The 21,294-nt window shown below is 38.6% G+C and overlaps 1 protein-coding gene across 6 annotated transcripts in view; it reads right to left on the reverse strand.

Moving 5' to 3' along the window:
• Positions 1–1,111: 1,111 nt before the first annotated feature.
• SHTN1 (shootin 1) overlaps positions 1,112–21,294 on the reverse strand; it is a 145,308-nt gene continuing 125,125 nt past the window's right edge. For 4 of the 6 annotated variants that reach the window (XM_072971958.1, XM_072971960.1, XM_006200174.4 and 1 more), the window contains 3 exons: positions 20,772–20,892; positions 17,783–17,975; positions 1,112–2,851 (listed from right to left, as the gene is read on the reverse strand). In XM_072971958.1, the coding sequence (XP_072828059.1) occupies positions 2,632–2,851; positions 17,783–17,975; positions 20,772–20,892 (534 nt within the window). In that variant the 3' untranslated portion in view covers positions 1,112–2,631. The remainder of the gene's footprint in view (positions 2,852–17,782; positions 17,976–20,771; positions 20,893–21,294) is intronic. The other 2 variants (XM_006200177.4, XM_072971959.1) reach the window with 1 other exon arrangement.

Here is a 21,294-nt window from a genome sequence, read left to right on the forward strand (position 1 = left end):
CTTGAGGATTGGGGTCACCAAGGGAGCATTTTAAATTTCTGAAAGTGATAAGCAGTTTCTATTTATCGATTTTCCCTCTCTACAAATATGGAAAAGAATATATAGTAATAGATATAGAACATATAATATTACACGGACAAGAGATGAAAGCAGCTCGTCATACACCAGACTGGACAATGGCAGTGGGGCTGGGGAGTGTTAGTGCTCAGAGGAAACCACACAAAATCCAGTCCTTCAGCAAGGCCTGCTTGGTGATCCTCTTCAGGTCAGTGATGATGACGGATGGTTATCCAGTCTCCACAACCTTCTGCCGTATAAGCTGAAGTTGTTCCTTCATCATGAAGGTGATTAAACATGCACAGTGTGCACTTACAAAAATCATCCACTTTGTTTTTAAGATTCTGTGACACAGACTATCATTACCTGACATACAACCTAAAAATGGTTTGGGAGGAAAATTAATCTTTGCCTGTACTGCTCCATTTCGAACAAACATTTTACTGTTAACAAAAATGTAAGGAAGGAGGAATTACTGTGAGCAGCCAAAGCCAAAGCACCCATCTTCTTTACTCAGGCCAATCAAGGCTGGGTGGCCTTAGCCCTGTTAACTCTTGCCAATCAGGATTTCCACAGGACTGATTAACTGCTCACGCCACTGTAGGTGAGGAGTGTATATGAGACTAGCTCAGATACAAAAGGGTGTTAGAATTAATTTTATGAATTAATTTTAAATGCTTTGTGATCATGGTGAAGGAATAAGCAGCTCCAAAAAGGCAAGAACACTTTCAAATCCAGTGACTAATTGCTGCCTGGTCCGGCTAATACATTTCACCAAGTGGCCAACTCCTTACCCTGGAAAAGGTGCGTGATGAAACCTGGAGTGACAAGTGTTTGTATTTTCATATTCCTAAATGTGTGTAACACACATGCCAGCAGACTGGTAACAGACATATGAATGCAGAAAGCAGGAAGAAACAGTAAAATTCCTCAAATAAACCATTTTGGGGATCATTAAAAAACTACGAATGTTATGAAGTCTTATCCAAGTTTCTTATTAAAGAACGTCACGTTTGTAGAACTAAACCAAAGATGTCAATAACCACAACCGACCTTTAATGGGAAACCGTTGGTGCTTTTTAATACGTGTGGTGAGGAGAGTTCAAATCACAGCATAACAGAACTGGTTTAAGTGAATTAACGCAGTTTGTAGTAAGTGTATCATAGAGCAGTATTATTCAATTAGAGGAAGTCACAGTTGAAAACCATTACACTTTAATTCCCTATGAATAAACTGTAACTGTGAAATCAACACTGGAAGAACATGGAAACAGTCAAGCATAACGAACCTACAGAAAGATAATTATCTCCCAATTTAGGAAGTACAGTTGCCTGCCTATCCACCTTTCCAAGCCTATGCTTAGCATACGTGCAAAAATAAAACACAATACAACTACTGCAATTCTTACTATCATTTTCTTTTGCCCTTAGGTGAGAAACACCTGACAGCTTCATGCTGAGCCATGCTAACAAAACTAAACCTTTCACTTTCTTTAATAGTAAAATTACCATTACTGAATCATTGTCATAAAAAAAAATGCAGTCAAGTACATTACCACTTATTTTAAATAAACACCAATTTTGAAACAATCAACTTTGAAAAGCTGCATAAGTTTTTTTAAATCCCTGATTACATTTCTCTTTATTCACTGTGGTAGACTGAAACATTGTATTTTTAGAGACTAACTACCACTTAATTTCTTTTTTTAAAAAACAACAACAAACCTGTGTAATGCAGAACAGCAGTGAGGCAAGAAAATTGTATGCTTGTCACTTATCATCACTGTGTATAAGAACTCTGATAAAATACGGTGCTTGTGCCACATGAGTACATGGGAAAACGCAATTAGCTCATAGCACAGAGCACACGGTCTACCAAGATAAGACTCTAAATTCAAGGTTTGGACTTTCACTCAATTCTGCACTCAGGCCACTAAAGCATTCCCTCCAAAGTCCTTGGGAGGTTTTAGACACAATCAAGAGCATGTATCTTTCATCCCATAGTTAATAATGTGTGTAATTAACATTGAGTATGGGACTACTAGTTTGATGCCAGCTCCTGAATTGTAAGCTTATCTCAGTATATCCAAGAAAGTCATTTGTATGCCACAGTGCCTAACGATTTCCATGCTACTGCAGTTTCTCCAAAAAAGGCTCAGACCCAAAACAGAAGCTTCTCTGGGGGCTTTTTAAATCACCTTAAGCCGGTCAGTTCTGTTTAGCCAATTATCCACAAGTGCTGCAGACGTTCAGCATTAACATTTGATTAGTGGTATGCACATTACCTAAGATATCAGCATCTGCATTTTCTGTAACCTTCTAAGAAGTCACACATAATACAGTAATCAGAAAAAAACCTTATCCTTATAAAGATCCAAAAAAAAACCCTACAAAGAACGTGTATAGCTTACTTATAATTTATGAGTGAATTACTTACAAAAGTGACATCAGAAAAGAACCTATATACTGAATACAGTGACAAGAACGATGTCTGTAGCCCTTGCCAACACACCAAAGCCAATCATGTGCTTATTAAGAAGGACTTCTAAACGTGTCAGCCTTCGGGTTCACGGATCAGCAGCTGGAGCTGTCTGTATCTCTTATTTTTTCAACGCTGTCTTCTTTGTATTCTGGTTTAATTTCACCATCATCCTTGTGTTGAGCTGGATCTTTTTCAGCGCCCTGGTCTTTGGTTTGGGATTCATATGTGGAAACAGGATCTAAAACTACAACTGGCTCAGCTTGCTTTGCACGGCCAATGCACTGTCTCCTGTGTCCAGTGTTATTGGGAGGCCTGGGGGATGAACAGTTAAACAGAGAAATTAAAAGCAGAGAGAGAAAATATCTGTCTTTCCTATTCCTGATGAAACTGAACAAATTGAGGATTCAGATGAGCAAAAAATCTAAAATGTTCTAAGTCTAATCACCATGCAAAAAGTGGTCTTTGAGTTGCCAGCCATTAAAAAAAAAAAAGCAGCTATTAGATTACATATTAGGAGCACAAGGCCAGAAGAAAGGCGGAAAAAGTCAGAGCAATTAACTGCGGGAAGTGTTAAAAAGCCAAATGCACCTACCTGCTTAATTACACACTCTTCTCAGGATACTCTGTGCGTACCTCCCACTGCCTGCCGGCCCCCGGACTCCCGTCCCACCCCAGCTTAGCTGGAAGGAGCCAGTCAACCCCTGCCTTTGTGTCCCTGGGTATATGTGCTTGCAGATTAGCTCAGAGGAGACTGCGTTAAGGAGGAAAATAAATCACCCCCATCCCTGATGGATTACTGGCAAGAAGAATTCTGGTCAGACCTGGGGAGGGGTGAGGGAAGGAACATGGGCAGATGGGAGAACCCAGAGAATAAGTTAAAATGTTAAGTTACCATATACTTTTTCTAAAAAGGAGAATCTTGTTTCTTGAGAAATTTCTTACTGAATTTCAAAAGCAGTCTTTTCCCACTGAGGTTTCCTCTCTTCTCTTCTGATGTAAGAAGCTATTGCTTCTCAAGGTGAATAGGAGACAGTTTTCTTGTGGAAACAGAGATGTCCTGAGACACTCTTCTCTTGAGTCAGGAAATTAGGCTGTTGGCACGCAGGCCTCTCAGAAGTCAGGAGCTACCACCTGAAGGTACCAGACTGCCGACCTGGTGCCTGAAGGTTGAGGAGTGTGTAGTAGGCACAGCAGAAGCTATTCAGACTTATCTGGTCTTCCTGACAAATGCTAGGATGCTGACCATGAACCAGCAAGCCCCGTCACACCCCGACCCTTGGATGTCAGGATATGTACTGGCCAAGCTCTGCCCATTGCTCTACCAGTCCCTTCCCAGGAGTTGATTTCCACTATTTCCGGACCCCTGGGTCACGTCTGCTAGTTAAATACTCTTACCACCTAACACTTCTCCCTTGTTGGACTTACCACGGTTATAATTAAATGCTGGCAATCAGTTGTTCACCGTCTATCTCTTCAAGTAAAACATAAGCGTCCACGAGACAGCCTGTTCAGCTTTGTTCAGTTACACGCCAGCACCCAGTGCAGACTCACTCGTGGAGTAAACAAATAAGCTAACTGTGCGTGAAAGGCTCAGAATGAACACGCAGAGACCAAAGCTCTGGGGTGAGTAGAGCTGGAGGTTTCTCTCATATAACAGAAGCAACAGAACAAATGATTGGCAAAGCAGCCTGCATGATCCAGCCACAGGTAACAAAAACTCAAACCCAATGACCACATTTGTATCACCTTCTGTCTAGTACCGTGAGATCTGTCCAAATGCTTGAAAACCACTCCTTAGGGCTGTCCAGTTGTACTGTATGATTCAATCATCATCGATAAATGCCTAACACATAACTGTCTTTTTTCGAAGGGGTAAAGGCAAAGAGATAACCAGGAGCCCGAGAGGAAAGCTATACTGTTGTGAGGATAGATTCCTTTATTTCTGCCTGGACCTGACAACACCTTTGTCATCAGAAAACACCATGACACTGTCCATCTACCTTGGCCAAGGATCCACTTCTCAAGATATCTCTTACTATGCCTTGGGGATCAACATGCGATGTAGTTTCCCCAGTGGTACCTGGCTTGACTTTCTCTGATCCAGGCAACCCCTGAAAAGACTATATCCATTAGGGTGTGGTCAGAGAAGCAGAAGCACCATAAATGGTGTCAGGGATTTAGTACAGGAATCAGACCTCAGGCAATGGAGAGAGCGAGTTAGGCAGTCTGTGTGAGTCTGCTGCCTTTGTGTATGACGCCGGGCCTGAAGTCTGCGGTTCTTGCGGCTGAAGAGGAAGACGGGTGAAAAGTGGCAAGAGGCTGAGGACAAACCAGAGCTGCGTCTGGCTTTCAGAATCTCTAATCCTGATGATGCAGATGAGCTGCAGGATGAACTTGAGCCCTTCCACAAGGAATTGCACATGCACCTGGCCCAGGATTTGAGGAAGCTGGAGGAGGAGATGGGGGATGTGGGGGAACTGTGGGCCAGCTGCTGCCGCATGCCAACTCGGTGACAGTGTGCACGAGCTATAACAGCGCCTGCCCTATGCAGACCTTTGGAACGTTTTTTTAAAAAAATACTATGTCACTCCCACCTTCCAAATTTCTCCTGTGGCCAACCCTAACCTGGAAACAAATGGCCAAGGGAATTCTAGGAAATGAAGTTCCAGGCTAGCTAAGGTGTTACAGTCAAAGCCACAACAAAGTCTGCAGGTGAGGTTCCCAGGCTAAAACAAGCCAGCCAGTCTGCTCTATGCATGCAAAGAAAGCATCCCTCTCATTCTAGGTGAGCAACTTCCATCAACCCATACTGACCTTCATCACTTTTGGTAGAACTACCCCAGATGCTTTCATGCCCATGTGTGTCTGCAGGTGAAGGGGTGGTGAACACATGCTAACAATGCTTTCTTCATCAGCTGGAGGCTGAAAACTTCCAGGAAGTGCTCTCAGGGCTCCACAACAGCAACAAACAGATGATGATTAAACTGCAAACTCAGAAACTTTGTGTTGCCAGGCTGAAATTATCCTGGAACTGTCTCAGTCCAGAGAATGGTGGTTCTTTCCTGAAGTAAGCATCTCCACTGCAGATTGATCTATTAAGTCAACTACTGGCTACAATTTGAAATTCCTCTGACTATCACTGAATGTGACACAGTGGGAAATTTCTCTGAATCTACATGTTAAGAGTCAGAGTAACTGGTTTCTTAAAGATAATGACCACTGACTTGGAATCCCAAAGGGTTAAGACTAAAAGGGACTATGACAATCATCCCATCCAACTGTCCTTTTACAGATAAGGAAAATGAGGTTTGGAGTGGGGAAGAGCCTGACCTAAAATAAAATCATCCAGCTCATCAGTGGCAGAGCCAGAACAAGAATCAGAAGCTCCTATCTCTCTGTTCCTATTTTTCCCTAATACCACACAGCTATTTACCAAAGGCATCTTCTAGAAACACGATATGGATGCCACAGGCTAATTCTGCAAGATCAGGCACGTTCAGGGTGGTATAGCTGTAGACTTAACTGATTCTTTCAGCTGCATCTTTCAGATCTATAAAGTCCATCCCTTCAAGCTATCCCTTGGTTTTTTTCCTTTGTGACTTACAGCTAGCTTCTCCTTGTTTGATATCATTAGGCCCACTCCTGGTTCCCAGAGGGAGCTGCCCACGGCTGCTTCTGGAGTGAGGGGCCTTCCCCCTAGGCCTCATTCTAGCTCCAGTCTCATCTTATGAGAAAAGCCCCCATCGGTGATGGTGCCAAGAACCCAAGCTCTTGCTGTAGGCAGCTTGCTCTAGTGGCAGGTTCTAGAAGGTTAATCTGAAGTTTCTCCCCCAAGCTAAAAATCCCAGGCACTCAAATGCAACAATCCAATAGGAACTGCAGTATACTATTGTTCTGTTCAATTTTTCTACTTTAGTTCTTCATCTAAGAGCAATGACCATAATAAGGAATTAAAATCAAGACTCATGAAAGGTATGGCAGACCTTCTCCGGTATGCTACAAAATCTCCAAGTAAAACTTAAATTTATAGGTGATACAAAGAAAGGCTAAAATCATGGAATGTTCAGGCTGAGAGGGATTGTTGACATGAACCAGCCCCACCTTTTCATTTGTCAGATGAAGACACCAAGGAATAGCAGATTAAATGATTTGTCCAAGGGCACACAATTTGTTAACAGCAGACACAGGACTAAAATTGTAGAGTCTTGATTTCCTGTCCAGTATTTTTTTTCCTTACCACAACATACCAGTAGGCATTTTTGATCCTTTCAAATAGATATTTTCATGGGTCATCTTAGATCATTGGCTATTTCAAGACAAAAAGAAAAGCCAAAAAGCAAAATAAAAGCTAGGAGACAATACACCAGGTCTACGGCACTCCATGAAGTCTGACGCCCAGCACAACTTGGTTGCCCTTTTAGAAAGCAGCGACTTTTCTCCAGCTGCAAGAGAGCCAGAAGGTGGGGCCTGGGCAGATGGGGCCACGTGCTGGTAAAAGGAAAACCCTGACTCCAACTGGTACTGGTACCAGAAGAATCAGAACAATTGCAAACGGTATTGCCAAAGTTGAACTTTATAATAAAGGGACTCGCTGATTTCTCGGACTATGTTACAAGAGATCAAAGTGCAGCATTCTAATTTTTAAAAAGCACATCATTGTTTGCATTCAGTGAAATTCTTTTCAAAATCAACTTTCCAAGGTCCAATTATATTCAACGACATTCTAGCTAACATTTCGGCTGCAATTCAAATTAACTAATGCCCAAAAGAGCCCTAATAGACATGGTTCTGAGCTCAATTGAATACAATCAAAGCTCATGAAATGAAGGGGGAAAATGCTTATTTCATGCAAATTTTGCATATCACTCAAGCTTAATTTTACTGATAATATAAAGGTGGGACATTTTGAACATTACAGTGAATGAAACTTTTAAGCGGTGAGAGTTATTTTATAAAATGCTACCTCTGAAAAGCTGATTGCCAAACAGTATAAAAATGGTTTGAAGCATAAATGCCAAGTTCATTTCTATTTCACTTCTGAGGTAACTATCTTTCAAATCGCAACAGCTGGACTATTTAACACAATCTGGTGAATCAAAGTATAGTTCTTCTCTGGTCTCCCAGTGGGATGCCTGCATTAGTCTGTGGCAGCCGTCCAACAGATGACGCACAGCCGGACGGTCTGAACTCTGTTTCATTTACAATGAAAATGGATAAAGCTGCAATCATATTTACCACCTTCAAGGACAGAAAACGGAAAGATTTAAATTTGTCTTTATAAAGTCGTTTCCTGGGAAAACTCCAAAGAGAAAATCAGTTTTATATTTTCCCTTGTGTAAAAACAAGAAGTCTTACTTTTTTTCTACCCCTAAGCCCTTTGTACAGTTACTACAGCAGTGAACAGCAGCAGCATTACAACCGAGGTAGTTTTCATTGTTTCTCTCAGATACCCTATTTTTCAGGCTATTTTAACACAACTGTCCAAAATTTCCCAAAATAACGTTTAAAACATAAGGTGAAACTTTCTATATTATTACTAATTCTAATACGGTTAAATATAATGAAGGTAGAACAAAGCTAATTTCTTTTGGATTTGTGTACTTCTTAAAACTCCATTTTAGCTCAGAGAATAAACTAGTTTGCCAATTTGGGTCAGCTTCTGTTTGAGGGAAAAATAGATATAATTTTAAATTGTGAACAATAACACTGTTAAACAACAGAATACCGCGTGGTTGAAAATCTGACATCAGTTTCTGGATGCTGATTTTCCGTCAAGATTAACAAGAATTCCTTTTGAACAGAGGTAACAATGGCTGGGCAAGGACGTCTGTGTCCACACTGAGCCATGTTTCCTTTGATGGAGTAACTGCGGCACAGGCATCTCAGTGCACAGGTTACACCCCGGACCACAGCGCACGCTACGGAGTCTTGTCTCAGCTCTTTTATTCCTCTAGTGTAAGCTGGACTGTGCCCATTTACAGATTCCAAAATACACTGGCCTAGAAAGGCTCAGGAAACTGGACCATTCTCACCAGCAAAGTCAATGATAAAGCAAGAGCTAGGATTGATTTTAGCTCAGGCAAAGATTCTGAAAATGTGTGTGATACATTTTTTGGCGACTTTTTTGAAAGCTCTTGTGTAATTTTGTACAACTTTAAAATTAACATGGAAATTCCACTGAGACCTAACTATTAAATGTGAATGTTAGTTTAAAAAATATTTTAAGTGACATAAAATCTTCCACAAAATTCACCCTGTATAACACTGGCTCCTCAGGAAGGCTGCCATGTAAAAATATCTGCATTTGCACTTGCATTTTCAGAACAATACTTTAAAATTTTAAAAGATTTTTCTTTAAATTTACTATATTATATACTTTTAACTCTCTTTTAACATGGGAAATTACAAAGAATTTAGTGTGCTACTTTTCATATAGTTATATGGCAAAGTATATTTCAAATGAAAAGCAATTGTCAGGTTTCAGGAGTCAATTTATCCCAGATCTGAAATTACATTTAGTAGTTGGCAACTTTTATTTGAATAAATTTTAAAATTCTCCTCTACTCCACTATACAAAAATAAAAGGAAACACAAGTACTGCAGAGACTACTGAAAGATGTTTAAAAAAATTACAGAGCACCAAAAGCAATTTGGTTCTCCACGCAGAAATGATATATTTTATGCTAAGTCTCTTAAAATCATAGGTGTTTGCAACTGGAGGCAAATGTTAGAAGGCAATTAATTCTTTGAGAGAATTGAGAATTACTCAGCAGCATTTTTACAGTCATTTTGAGATTTACTCAACAGAATTTTAACACTAGGTGTAATTCAGCCTCAATAATTAATCTGGAAGAAGCTGTTCTCTGCAGAGCAACTCAGAACACCTGTAAGACAAAACGGACAATCTTCCGGGCAGCCCACAGGAAAACTCCCTTGGAGGGGGCCGGGGGGAAGAGACTAAGTGAGGAGATCTCAACTTCCAGAACATCCAGTTGTTCTGCTAATTTTGTTGTTAAAACTTAATTGTCCATGTACAGGCACACACGGAGAACCTTTGTAATAGTGCTTTGCTGAGCAGAGCCGTTTCCTGCAGTGTCAGTACACAATTCAGCAGTACTAAGATTACAGTTGAGAGCAGAGCAAATCCTTTAATTGTATAAGAGCATCAGATTAAGCAGTAACTTGCATGCAGTTCATTCTGAAACCTCGTAGTCTCTTCTCAGAAACCAATGTTTACTAAGTACAAGGAAGGTGCCCTCCTTTCTCCTTTCATGCATGCAAATACACGCACACACACATGCACAAAAGGAGAGAAAAGAGGAGAGGAGGAGGGGAGGAAATGGTAGAGACAGGATTAACAAGAAGAAAACCCACTCCTTCCACCACAGGGACTAAAAGGACTTCTTTACTTGCCATTTGAACAAAATGTTGACCCAGATTTCTCTTATGGTATACTTACATAACCAACCAAATTAATTTCCTGGGGAGATCAATATTTGAGAGAGTAATTTTATGCCATGGTTCCCTAAAAGTAAGTTAAGAATCTCAGTTTCTATTTGGTGACATATTTCAAAAGCTCAGATTCTCTGTCTCCAATCCAAAAGAGCAATACTTCTCAGTTTCATTTTTCTACATTAGTTTCTTACTAGAAATAATGGGTGAAAAAAAACTGAAGAGACCAGTGAGAGGTCAAACGATGATAAAATCAATCTTACTTTTAATTCAAAACCTGAAAGGCAATTAGAGTTTTTTCTTTCACAGAAACGTTTGACTGATTACTCTAACCATGAGACATCTAAAATTTATCTTTTATCAACTACCTTTTGGTATTCAGTTAATGGCTCAAACAAGATGAATTCTTATAAAAATAAATTTGTGTGGGGTCAAAAGTCACATGTATTTAGAGACACCACAGATCTAGGAATTAAATGTAAATCAAAATAAAAATGGTTTCACTGGAAACGGTTATTTTTCCATTGAAATTGAAGTCCTGTAATTGCTACATTCGTTTTTGTTTTTTAAATTCTTCCAGGGCACAATGTGACCTATTTTGACCTCCCAAACAAAAAAGGCAAGCTAGCTGCCTGTCTAATGGTTAAAAGGGAAATTTTAAAGAGTTTGATGAAGCTTAGAGTTTGGGGAAAATCTGAAGTTGAAGAAAAGCATAATGAATTAGAGAGGCATTGACGGGAAGGGTCTCTGGCAATTGTGGCTTAGAAGCACCTTTGAGAATGAGCAAGAGATGAGGACACAGCTATGAAATCACTGCAAACCACACCCATTAAAAGAGAAACTGGGTTTTCCCCTTTGAAGCAAGGTTTTAGAGATGTAACTAGAAGAAAAGAAAAATCACCTTTGAGACTGACTGCCTTGTTTAATTGTAACTATCAGGAGGATATTCACCTTCCTAAAAGTAATTGACAGAAAAAGTGAACGTGGATGAATAAGCTCAACACAGCAGGTAGGCCACTTCTAAAGGAGACTGTTCAGAGACAAAAAAGCAAGATGGACAGAACACAAGATACTCTCCGGCCTCTGCCTGACTGTGATGCAGAACTCTTGTAATCTGCTTACCTCTTTCCTCATACTGCAGGCCCACTTGTCCTGCCTTTCCTTATAACACAGATGTCCTAAAATATGGTGACCAATGGAATCTTAAGCACAAACTCAAAGGAGCTAACTGGTAATTGACCAAAGATGGAGCTGACTCATGGAGGTAAAGCATAAAGTCAATATAACAATAACATTTATTTGGGGCTGTAGAATGTATGTTTTTGAAACAACTGTATTCACAGTGATTCATCTTTATATTATCATATTATATACATCATTAAGGGAAACACCTTTGCAACCAATGAGAACAAATATTTTCAAAGTATTTGACTTCTGGGAATGAACTTCTTCAGCATGTTTGAAATGTCAAAAACTAAAAAATGTGTAAACAAAACTTATGCCAAAGACTAAAGTAGCTTAGGCTGGTATTCTTTTTTATTTTTTTAAATTAATTATTTTTTATTTTGAGGTGAGGTAACTGGATTTTTATTTATTTACTTATGTCTTTTAATAGAGGTACTGGGGATTGAACCCAGGACCTCGTGTTTGCTAGGCACGTGCTCTACCACTGAGCTGTACCCTCCCTGCCAAACTGGTATTCAAATACGGTAATTCCAAAGTTTATTTGTGAAGCATACTCCTTTATTAGGACATTTGACATGAAAAACATTAAAACAGTTTTTTCCAACTACTCTTTCAAGTCTTCTTACTAATTCAGATTGGCTCCCCTTCTTAGAATACTTTGTTTTATTGGCTAACATTTTCTTCCCTTGGCAAAAGATATTTTAATTGTTTAGGTTAGCCGTAGGAAGAGAAAGGAGAAAGGAAGACATGACACTATCTATGAGTACACAGGGTCAGGGGAGCAAGATATGAGCATCACAGGGCAAATGGAGCAATTTAACTACAGAATCACCACTTCCTATAGGAGGAACCTTACAGACATTCTCTTCCCTTCCATTTCTAAAGCTCTGAGTAACACCCAACACAGTATGCTACAGTCCAAAAGCGTGGGCTTTGAAGTTAGAATGAAAAAGGTTCAAATGAAATCTGACTCAACTGTCAACTAAGAATAGAATTCTGGGCACAGTTTATGACACTAAGCCTCAGTTTCCTCATCTGTAAAATGAAGATAATGTCCAATCTATATCTTTAGATGAATTAAAATAACGCATGAAAGTACTAGCTTAAATGCTAGTGAAATGTCAGTAACGACAAAAAAAAAAAAAAAAAATCACAGACGCAAATTCCAAAATCCTGAACCTCCAGATCAGAAACTGGCTCTATTACCCACAGCCTCCATCTATGACCAACATAGACATCTGGCCTATAGCAATTTAAGCACATTTTCTCTTGGATGAATGTTCTTATAATATATATATTAATATATATTGATAAAGAGTAATAGAAAATATTAACTAAAAAAAAGGAAAAATACATACAGTGGAGGCTTTTACCGCCAACCGTTTTCCCAATTTACTCCACCTTCATCAGTTAAGATCATCAGACTCCTGTGTCCTGTTGATAACAGCTATCATGTCTCAGGTACCTCCCACAGGGCTAAAATGGAAGACAACTTTACCCATATCTGGCTATACTGCACTTTCTTACTCATTGCTCAACTTATACTTGCTTCTGAAATATTAATTTCCTAGTTACCTGTTAACACCCCAGAATGTATAAATTTGGAACTAAACCTAACTGGAGTTAAAGAAGCAAGCTTTGGCTTAACTATATTGCACAGTACTCTTCTGTGTATGTGGTTGGGAGACATGTCAAGTGTCTGTGTCACATTTTTTAAAATGTATCTGCAATGGCGGCAAACTGACAGCTATTTCCAAAAACTGAACCCACTTGCAAAAGCCAAAGTCATCTGGAAACATATGTTGAACATACAGTGATTAAAATGGGCCACGTAATTTTTTGACCAAAATAAACACTGACACTAATTCTTTTATAGGACCAGCAGGGTGGGTCTAAAGCACTCTCTACTTCTCACTCACTTTTTCCAATGCAAAATAAACAAGACAGGAAAGACTGTCCAATTTATTTCCTCTGTGGTCAGGGATCTCTAATCCAAACAGGTGTAAAAGCAATAGCAATAGTGACAGGGTTGGAATGAGTATCCTGACCCCTGAGAGTATGACCCTGAAGGATAACAATCATTTTGATCTGGACTTAAAAGTTGCTACAATATAGTCTGAAAACTAATTATTTTACATTTCTAGGTTGGTGTGTGTTTTACTGTAAATCTGTATTGAGAAACACGTTGGGGGTAAAAAAATATGTGCTTAACTCTTGTTCTTTATCTTAATTGTGAACATCTTTATCAAGTAACCACATCTGTGAGGAATTACTGGGGTTCTAGAGCTGAAAGAGGCTCTGGAGGGTGCTTAATCTACTTTCTTCAATTTTAGATAAGAAACAACACAACAAAAAGAAAACAAAACAGAGGCTACATGATTTTCCCACGGAAACTTGGCCCAGTCAATAAGCCAGGTACCCAGTACCTAAGCTTTCAACTCTAACTTTTGTCCTTGATAATCCAGTAGGGGCCCAGAGTTATAATTTTAATGTAAGATAGAAAAGGAATTTATTGAAATACTTTTCATATATTTTTAAATTTATATGACAACCCTACAAGGTAGGTATCACTACCCTCACGTTCCACAGGAGGAAACAGTCTTTGATTAAATAACTTGCCCAAGGTCATAAAGACCATACATAGCAAACCCAAGGTCTGATTGTAGAGCTGGAGTTCTGGAAATAACCTGATGCTGCCTGTCACCCTGTGCATACACGGGAAGACACTGGTTTACAAAACTGATCACACCGTGCCTCCTTGTTGTTCCCCTGTCCAGTCTACAGGCTTTTACCGGTGAAAATACATTCTTGTCTTTCTGACCCTGTGAAACACGCAGCCTATTTCCAGGCACTGTAGCCGTCTGAAAGTAATGAAATAGTTTTGTCTTTTAGAAATTCAATAATTTGGAATTTTCCCTCATTTATATTGACAATCCCAGCCATTGATCAGCTTCAATCAATGAGTCTTACTCTATTTTCACACTGTCAGATTACTCTGGATCAACAGGAAAGAGAAAGAAAGTAAAAATTAGGCTTACGCTCTCCATTTGCTTGCTCAGCTCTTTACCTCTGACAGCATAAATTAGATTATAACCATAATTCCTATCTGAATAATAGTTAATCAGAATTAATGAAATTCAAGTTTACTGTTAGATTTAAGATATTTTTAGATAGCATACAATTATTAGAAATAATTAACAGGACACAAATATTTCTAAAGCTATTATTAAAAGAGAAATAAAAACAATTAGGTTTCTCCAAGTCCTGATTATCTTTTCCTTTCTTTTTCTGCTTTTTTCTTAAAAAAACACCTTGCTTGCTTAGGCTGGTGACAAGAATGTTAATTTTAATTAATCCTTGCAAGTAAGTCTCAGAGGTGTCTCTTGCCATCTCATAGGTCCCCAGGAAGTAAATCCATATATTTCTGGCTCTGTAATTTACCAGACAAGAGTTACATAATTATTTGGAATACATACATATGTTGATTTTAGGAATTTATTAAAAGGGAAAAAAACCTTCTAGGAATAACCTGATGCTCTTTAATTTTCTGGTTAAGTGAATATCACATACAAAAAACATCTTTGTTTCTATCTTTACTTTAAAAGGTTTCTTAGTAGGTTAGCAAACTTTCCTGTCCCTCTGAGGCCAATCAAATAAGTATGGCTGAATCTTTATTTTACAACTGGGTATTTTGTTGTCTCTGATAACTTTATCTTGTGTAGGCACAAAGATGCAGGAGAAATGCAAGAGTGAGCTGGATGTAAATGACTCCTGGGCATTTAAAAAAAAATGTTTAAAAAACCAATTAAGCCAAACAAACAGACCAAAATCTCTAATTTTTAACTTGTGTATATGTGTGACTGCTGCATAATGGGGGAATGCTGGTTAACTGAGTATTCTAATTAATTGATATTCTGCTGTTTTACTGATACTAAAAATGTATTCATTCATTCATTTATTCAACAAGTACTTCCTGAGAGCCTATCAGAAGGGAGGAATTCTTCCAAGTGTTTGAGATACACCAGTGACAACGAATTTCCTGCACTGATGGAGTTTACATTCTAGCAGGAGAAGAGAGAAAATCAGCTTATATATACTAAAGCATACAGTATGTTAGAAGATAACCATTATGGGGGAAATGGAGTAGGGGAAGGGGGAATCAGTTTAGGAGGAGATGAGTTACAATTTTAAATAGGGTGGTCAATGTAGGCCTCATTGAAAGGATGACATTTGAGCAAAAAAATGATGGAGGCAAGAGAGTGCACACGAGGCAGAGGGGAAAGCAAAAGCAGAGCTGGAGTGGAAGATACCTGGCCCGGGAGGCCGAAGTGCAGGGCGGAAGGGAGTGTAAGAGTGGTAGGGATGTGCGTGTGTGCACGCGTGTGCGCACGGTACACAATAACGTACTATTAAAGGCTACTGTGATTGGTATCCTCTCTTGACACTGATTCCCTGTCAAGGGCCAACAGTGCCACTCACCTGAAAAACACTATGGTAGTGTTGCCACAGATCAAAATAAAGGTGCCACTACTAGTGTGCAAAGACACCTTTTAAAAGCAAAGGAAACATTTCACTTTTTTAATTGCTGAGCTTACTTCAAAGCACCCTGACAATTCAGGTCTATGAGGTAAAACAATGTGGTTGCTTATGGTTAGTAGAACACAGTGAACTTACTAGTTAAAGCCAGCCAGAAATAGTCCTGAAAATAACCCCTCTCATTCCTGTAGCTAAACCAGTTTCAGGGGATCCTGAAAAATCACATGAGTTTTTACTTTTAAAGCTTACACATAGCTACGTTAAGTTAAACTTCCTTTACTCGTTAAAAAGCTAGGTTTAAACATGAATGAATAAAGCATGTCTGTCTGGGAAGTGAATGATTACCATGTACATTCACAGACTACTTGGATTCATTTGGATAGTCTAATTATACTTAAAAAACACATTTTCAGAAAGGCATTCTGCTTTGCTAAATGACTGTCAATATGAAAATGCATAGCATTAGTTATTTCAGCTAAAGAATGTCAAGAACTGAATAATCAAGCATTAGGTTACCAAGTTTAAAAGTTAATACAGCAGCACAGAGTATTTGTATTAGTGCTTTAAGTAGATAAATTAAATTGAAATGTGTCTCTTAAGCAGTCATTGAACAAGCAAGATGAGAAATAAATTGAGCTTCACATAGGCCTTTATGTCATCTAACGACTGTGTCTGTCAACACACGGATCCTTTTCACTGTCAATTCAGCACACATTTTGCAGACCTTGGGCCTGCAATTATTTCATTTCCTTTCTTGGAAATGTAATTTCCACTTACTTTTGGAGAATAAAAGGCAGACAAAAGGAGGAAGGAGTTGCAGTATTTTCTGATTAAGATTATCTGTGTAAAATGGTAAAGGAAAAAAAAATCTATACACATACACTGAAGCATTTCTCAGGAACTAACTTGTCTCAGCCAAATTGCTTTTGTGTCTAGATATTGGTTCAAATGTAGCCAGATTGTTGATGTCAAATTAGGTGCTAAACAAATTTAATAGGAAAGATGAAGAATGAATATAGATCATCTTTCTGTAAGAACGGTTCAAATGACTCCAGTCAAAAGAAAGAAACATGACTGGGGGAGAAAATGTGCTTTTAAACACAATGAAATTAGATAAAACTGTAAATCAGCAAAGAAGGTCATTCATTCCGAAAGAGGGGAAAAAAAAAAGTTAATAGTACCAATAAGAGAAATGCAAGAGTGGAAGAAAATACCAGTTGGCAAAAATAGATCTAAATTGAATTTCAACTTCATTTGTCCAGGCTTCACCTTTTAAACTAAGGCAGGTAGAGCTACAAAAAAGGGTTCTTTCTCTCCTGATAGAACAGGAAATCAGAGGTTTAATTAACCGTGATTACAATATTCGCTGATCTGATTTGTCTCACCCCTTCCTTTTCTTTATGTGACAAACCAGCTGACATCCTGGCACGAGAACTAAAGCAAAACTAGACTAATTTCAAAAAGAGCTTGCCATTGTTATAAAACAAATTGATCCTCCACCAGATCTGTCTGAAATACATTCAATAGCAGGATTAACTCTTTGACAATCAAAGTACCACTTTCACGTCAGTCTATGTAGTAACTCTTTACATAGCATGTTTTCAATCTCAGGATAGAGCAATATTAAGGCATATCTTTAATTGAGAACCGGAAAATAAGGTTGTAAAAACGTACCCTTCAAAGTACGTTTGAAGATCTAGTATCTTCCTTGGCTGCTCATGAAAGACCATTAAGAGGGATGATCTAAGTATTTAATCTTGAAAGAATGATTAAGCGTCTTCTGATGCTGAATAAGGATCATCCAAGTCAATTCTTTGCGTAGAAGAAGAACCTGATTACCAAACCAGTTTAAGGGAAGGAATTCTCTTCATACGTGTCTGCTTTGCATCAGAATAAGACCTCTAAGCTAGGAGCCTGGAATCAAAAGTTGGCTCCTCAAATGGAGGAAGAAGAGTTATTTATTGGCTAGCCAAATCAAAATCTCTCTCAAGAGAAATAAGCAAAGTAACACACAAGTTAGTCATCACAGATTCTTCTACATACTACTTAGTAAAGAGCATCATTACTTACTGAAATGTAACCTTGGAACTTGTGCATCCTTCCAATTTACACGACCCTTCACCTGGTTCAGGTGTTGGGGGGGACGGGCTGTTGAATTCTGCCTCCAGAGTTTTCTTGTTCAAGGCTCTTTTTGTTACACTGGATACAGAACCCAACACTGGCATGGATTTGGACTCTGAGGTGGCTAATATTCCAGTTGGACCTTAAAACCAAACACATACCTCAAGTTTAATAATTCTGTTCGATGCTTGTTAATATGGTCCTGAAAAACAGATTAGCTGAAAATCCCTCAGGAAGTGAAAAGGCCAAATTTTGTTAAAATTTCAAGAGCATGCTGGAAAATGCTCTTATTAGAAATCTCCTCTGCTTCAGTGTTACTACTGCTTTTCACTGCACCAGGACCATGCTGAGAAATTGTGTAGAGACCTTTAACAAACCATAACCCCAGGCCATGGTTCCTTCAACTAAGCAGAGTCCTTAGTGATACTGGAATTGTGAAAACTCTACTTCTTACAGAGTATGGCTTTCTGACAGCCCTACTTGAACCATTTGGCCTCTCAAGAGTTAATTCTTCCCAAAACTCAGCTCTGATTTTAAACAGAAAATGGAATGATGTCAAAAGGCTCTTTTTAAAAGGCTCATGAAGGCTTCTTGAGCATTAAACAGCTTTTATGAACATTTTCATTTTAATGTGATTGAGAAGTAAGTGGATTTATTTCCGTTAAAATACAAAGATTACACAGATTATAAAAATTAAGTGGCAAAGGGTTTGGCTGTCTAGTTTTTGGTCTTTTCTGCTCTTTGGGAGAGGACTGAAAAATGATAACAGGGCTTGTTCCTGAAATTATTGGCATATCAATCTAAAACTTCTGGGCTCTGAAGCTAAGCTCCATCACTACTTTTTTTTTCTATCTTCAGTTAGATACTATTCTAGACAGTTTTTTCAAAAGCAAGATTCTAATGTCTTTCTTGAAACTTCAGAAGGAATCCTTTTAAAACAAAGCAATTTAAGAAATGTCACAAATGTACAAATAAAATTAGAACTTCTAGAAAAAATTATGCTAGAGAACAATCTTGAAAGGTGCATCAAAAAAGAAAAAAAGACAAAATTTGAGAGTCTCTTTATCTTTACGAAATGTCAGATCATCTCCGAAAATGGAAGGTACTAGTGGGTAGAATCTAAAATAATAGCTAATCCTTGATCATTACTATTAAGCTCTGGAATTTCATTCTTATCTTTGTACATGAACATGTCTGATGTACTACAGCAGTATAATATATGAAGTTCCAATTTGAAAAACCTATCTAACATGGACTGGAAAATTGTTCAGCCATTCTACGATCCTTAGTTAGCCTTACTCCACGTGGGAGACACAGACCCCCTCTGGTCTAGTGGGAAGCCTCAGCTCACACAGCATCAGTGTCATCAGTGTCTGTCTTCCTCATTTGTTTCTTCTACACCACCTGAGCAAACAAGTTTGTGACATTATTGAATATTCTGGTTCAAAAGTCCTTTCCCTCCCACCTGTGATAAACCTCATGTTGCAGAGGGACATGTCAGTAAAGAGAAAAGGGCGGAAAGATCAAGAAAGTTCATTTCTGAAAATATAAATCTGAAGCTGAACTCAAGATATTCCTCAGAGCAGCTCTATTCTGCCTTGGATTACTGTCGACTGCAACACTAGATAGCTTTAAACAGCCTGTCCTTGCAGAAAAGCAAGATCTGTTTCTGAATACACACCAGCGCCTGCTGCTTGTTCTGCAACTGAAGCCAATTAAAAAAGGAGGGAGAGTGGGTGAGCTTAGCCAGAGCTCTTATTTTTCTTATATACGAAAAAAAAAAAAAAAGAAAAAGAAAAAGCCTAATGTTTGAGATGATACTGATTATAATTATTGCATCCAGTTTAAGCTGTCGATTGTTTTCCAAAGGGCACTTGCTGCTCTTTGAAATGTCAGTTTTGTAGGCCACAGTTTGGGTAAAACAAGGGAATAGCAGTTAGCTCCATCAGAAAAATTCTAAAGAAAAAGGTGCTTCTCTGGCTGCTGGGAGGGGATACTAACTCATTTGGGATTTGAGTTCTGCAAACCTCAGGCTGCCTCTGCCTCTCTTATGAAACTTCCTTTCTCCACTTTGTGACCTCATCTTTACTGTTCCCAGAAGCCTCTGTGTGCCGAAGAAAAAAATCTCAGAGATTCAAGTATACCTGAGGAACAAACCTATCAAACTTATCTCTGTAATTTGCTCCCACTATGCAGTTGTGCTGTTTTAGCTTCTTAATCCCTTCCCTGCCCCTCCCCAGAATTTTCACAAATGCAAACTGTGAGCTCAAGATGCTCAGATGGTCATTTACAGACGGTGACAGAGCTGGACTTCCTCATTCACTTGGTGCACAGGCAGAGACAATAAACTGAATGGTAATGAAGAATAAAGATGATTTCTCTGCATCTGTAACTGATGTGTAATTACTACTATTATTGCTAATTATTGTGTGCTTTGTGCCAGGCACAGGGCTAAGCACTTTTCATATACTGACTCACTTAATCCTTAGAATAAGCCTATCAGACAGTCCTTTTATTATCCTCATTTCATAGATGAAGAAACTGAGGCACAGAGAGATTGAGGAATTTGCTTAAAGAACAAACAGCTAGTAAATGGCAGAGCTAGGATTCAAACTCAGGCCTTCTGGTTCCAGAGCCTTTACTCAATGCTACTTTGTTGCCAAAGCCCAACCTGGGTGTCTTTACACAAGGGCATCTTGCATTAAGCAAATCAGATCCATAAAAGCCTGATTTCCTATTTGTAAACAAACATACCAATAAATAAAAATACGTAACAGCCCTCATGAGGTATCCATCAGTACCTCTGCCCATCCAGTACTTCTCATTCACATCAAAAATAATAATAATTTTAAAAAGACCATTTTATGTTAAGAAAGGACTTAAAGGAAGAAGTTTCAGAGAGGAAGAGTAGGACTGTGGAGAATTCAAGCCAGCTTACTACTGCTATCTGCTTCTGTTGTCACCTTTCTGCGACGCAAAATCCTTTCTAACTCAGTTTCACTGTTTTCAGTGTGAAGGGATTTTAAGCTTCTTGAACTAGTGGATTTGTTAAGTGTCCCCTAAAGTGAAAACAAAACAAAAACAAAAACAAAAAGGTTAATGTCTTAATACAACATACAAAAGAATATAAAAGTCAAACCACCAAAACATTACCAGAATTTGAATGGAATTAGGAAATAAAATGAATTGGCTATATATATTTTTTTAATGTACATATTTGTAACAACACACAAGTGTTGGATCATTTAAGAAGATGCTACTGATGATGTAAGATGATAGCTTTCATATCAAAAGAACAGCACAAGACCACCTCCTGATGAGCTAACTACATGAAATTCAGTGGTGGGAAGGTACTTGCACATCAATGATTAAGATTCTGATGTGTGTTGACTGACCACGTGGAGAAGAAAACAGATATATTGAACTCACCTTAGAAGATTATCTTGGTATGGCAGCCACGA

Source organism: Vicugna pacos, chromosome 11 (assembly GCF_048564905.1).
Source record: "Vicugna pacos chromosome 11, VicPac4, whole genome shotgun sequence".
NCBI lineage: Eukaryota > Metazoa > Chordata > Mammalia > Artiodactyla > Camelidae > Vicugna > Vicugna pacos.